This window comes from Coenobita brevimanus, chromosome 53, assembly GCF_032717465.1.
Source record: "Coenobita brevimanus isolate Jiangsu-jjx chromosome 53, ASM3271746v2, whole genome shotgun sequence".
Taxonomy (NCBI): Eukaryota; Metazoa; Arthropoda; class Malacostraca; order Decapoda; family Coenobitidae; genus Coenobita; species Coenobita brevimanus.
Genome location: NC_137006.1, coordinates 36,217,596 through 36,219,174, shown reverse-complemented (window position 1 = coordinate 36,219,174; position 1,579 = coordinate 36,217,596). Strand labels below are relative to the sequence as shown.

The 1,579-nt window shown below is 43.6% G+C and overlaps 1 protein-coding gene across 1 annotated transcript; it reads left to right on the top strand.

Annotated features, from left to right (window-relative positions):
• The first annotated feature begins 415 nt into the window (after positions 1-415).
• On the top strand, positions 416-781 carry LOC145400795 (uncharacterized). Its single transcript, XM_080273231.1, has one exon. The coding sequence runs from the start codon at positions 416-418 to the stop codon at positions 779-781; it is 366 nt and encodes a 121-aa protein (XP_080129357.1).
• Positions 782-1,579: the final 798 nt, after the last annotated feature.

Sequence of the window (1,579 nt, the reverse complement as noted above, 5' to 3'; positions counted from 1 at the left end):
TCTAAATGACTCCCTAACAATATATAATGGTAAATACACACTTCTTGCATAGTTATGTTTGTAACTCATCTTCGCAATTAGTGAGTATCTATCCTTGATAAGAAACACGTCTGATTGATTATTTTATGATTTGGCCTACATTTTAGCGTAACAACTTTGACTAACAACTTTTTACTGTGTGTTACATATTGTTTATCATTATCTCGACACAGATGCTTATATTTGGAGGTAAGTCTTGATACTCGTGTTGATGCTACTATATGGTATTGCTTCAACAGTTATGGACGTTCAGGGTAGACGACGTGGCTTACGTTCACCAAACATTCGAGCAAATCGTCCAGAGGTCATATGCCAAAGAAGTCAGATAGTTGGCCGCTATCAAGCTGGAATGTCAATAAACGAAATCAGCCGCGTTATGGGTATCAGTAAGAACACAGTGAGATTATGGATACGTAGATATGAAGAGGAGGGACACGTGACGACTAGATCGAGGTCAGGGCGGCCTCGGGTGACCACGCCTGATGAAGACGAAAGGCTCGCTGTTGCTGCCAGTCAAGCTCCAAAGAAAACAGCAGTCACGTTGACACACGAACTACAGCTACAGTGTCACCCTGTGACAACGAGACGTCGCCTTCATGAGGTGGGGCTGCACTGCTACACTGCAGCAGAAAAGGAGAAACTGAGTCAACAACATAAGGAGACACGACTAAGATTCGCTCAGCGATACAGGCAGTATGGTGTGGACTTCTGGCAGAATGTGATTTTTACGGATGAAAAATAATTTCAAAGTGTGGCAACAACTGGGAAACACTGCTGGCGATTGGCAAACACTCGTTATGATGCCATAAACATTACCGAGAGAGCAAGAAGTGGGAGGTTGTCAGTGTCTTGTTATGGTTGGATGTGGGCAGCAGGCCCAGGAGAGTTGGTGACCATGGACGGTTATCTTAATGCTGAAGATTACATAAATATTTTGGAAACTTCGCTCTTGCCATCAGTCCGTGCATACGCCATCCCGGAACCAAACGACATCATACTTGTCCAAGACCGCTCCCCAATTCATACCAGCAACTCAGTGATGAACTGGTTCCGTCAACACCCAGAGTTTCACCTTATTGACTAGCCTTCTAAAGGGTGTGACATGAACCCCATAGAAAACTTGTGGGGGATTATGGTCGAAGACTGGGAGGTTCGTGACATCACCAGGGATGCCGTAGAAATGAAGACGAGAGAGGTGTGGGAGAGCATCAGACGTCGTCCAAACATCTGTACTAACTTGGTGAACTCCATGCCTTCCCGCCTGCAGGCTGTTATTGAGGCCCAAGGGGGATGGACAAGGTATTAAGACCTTGTGATCTGTAATAAAATAGAAAGTTTAATTGACACCCTTTTCTTCCATACCTTATGGTTTTCATGTGGTGGCTACAAACAAAGAATATGACTTTTAGAACATTACAGACAATATATGAATTAGTGATGTGTATAATCTAGTTCATCACTATCGTTGTCAGACATGATGCAGCTAACAAACCTCGCTTTCCTATCAAACCTACTGAAATAGTATTGAAAAGAGTGTCTC

Bases quoted from the DNA above. Each gene is read 5' to 3' on its own strand.
- LOC145400795 (XM_080273231.1), top strand. From the start codon at position 416: ATGGGTATCAGTAAGAACACAGTGAGATTATGGATACGTAGATATGAA.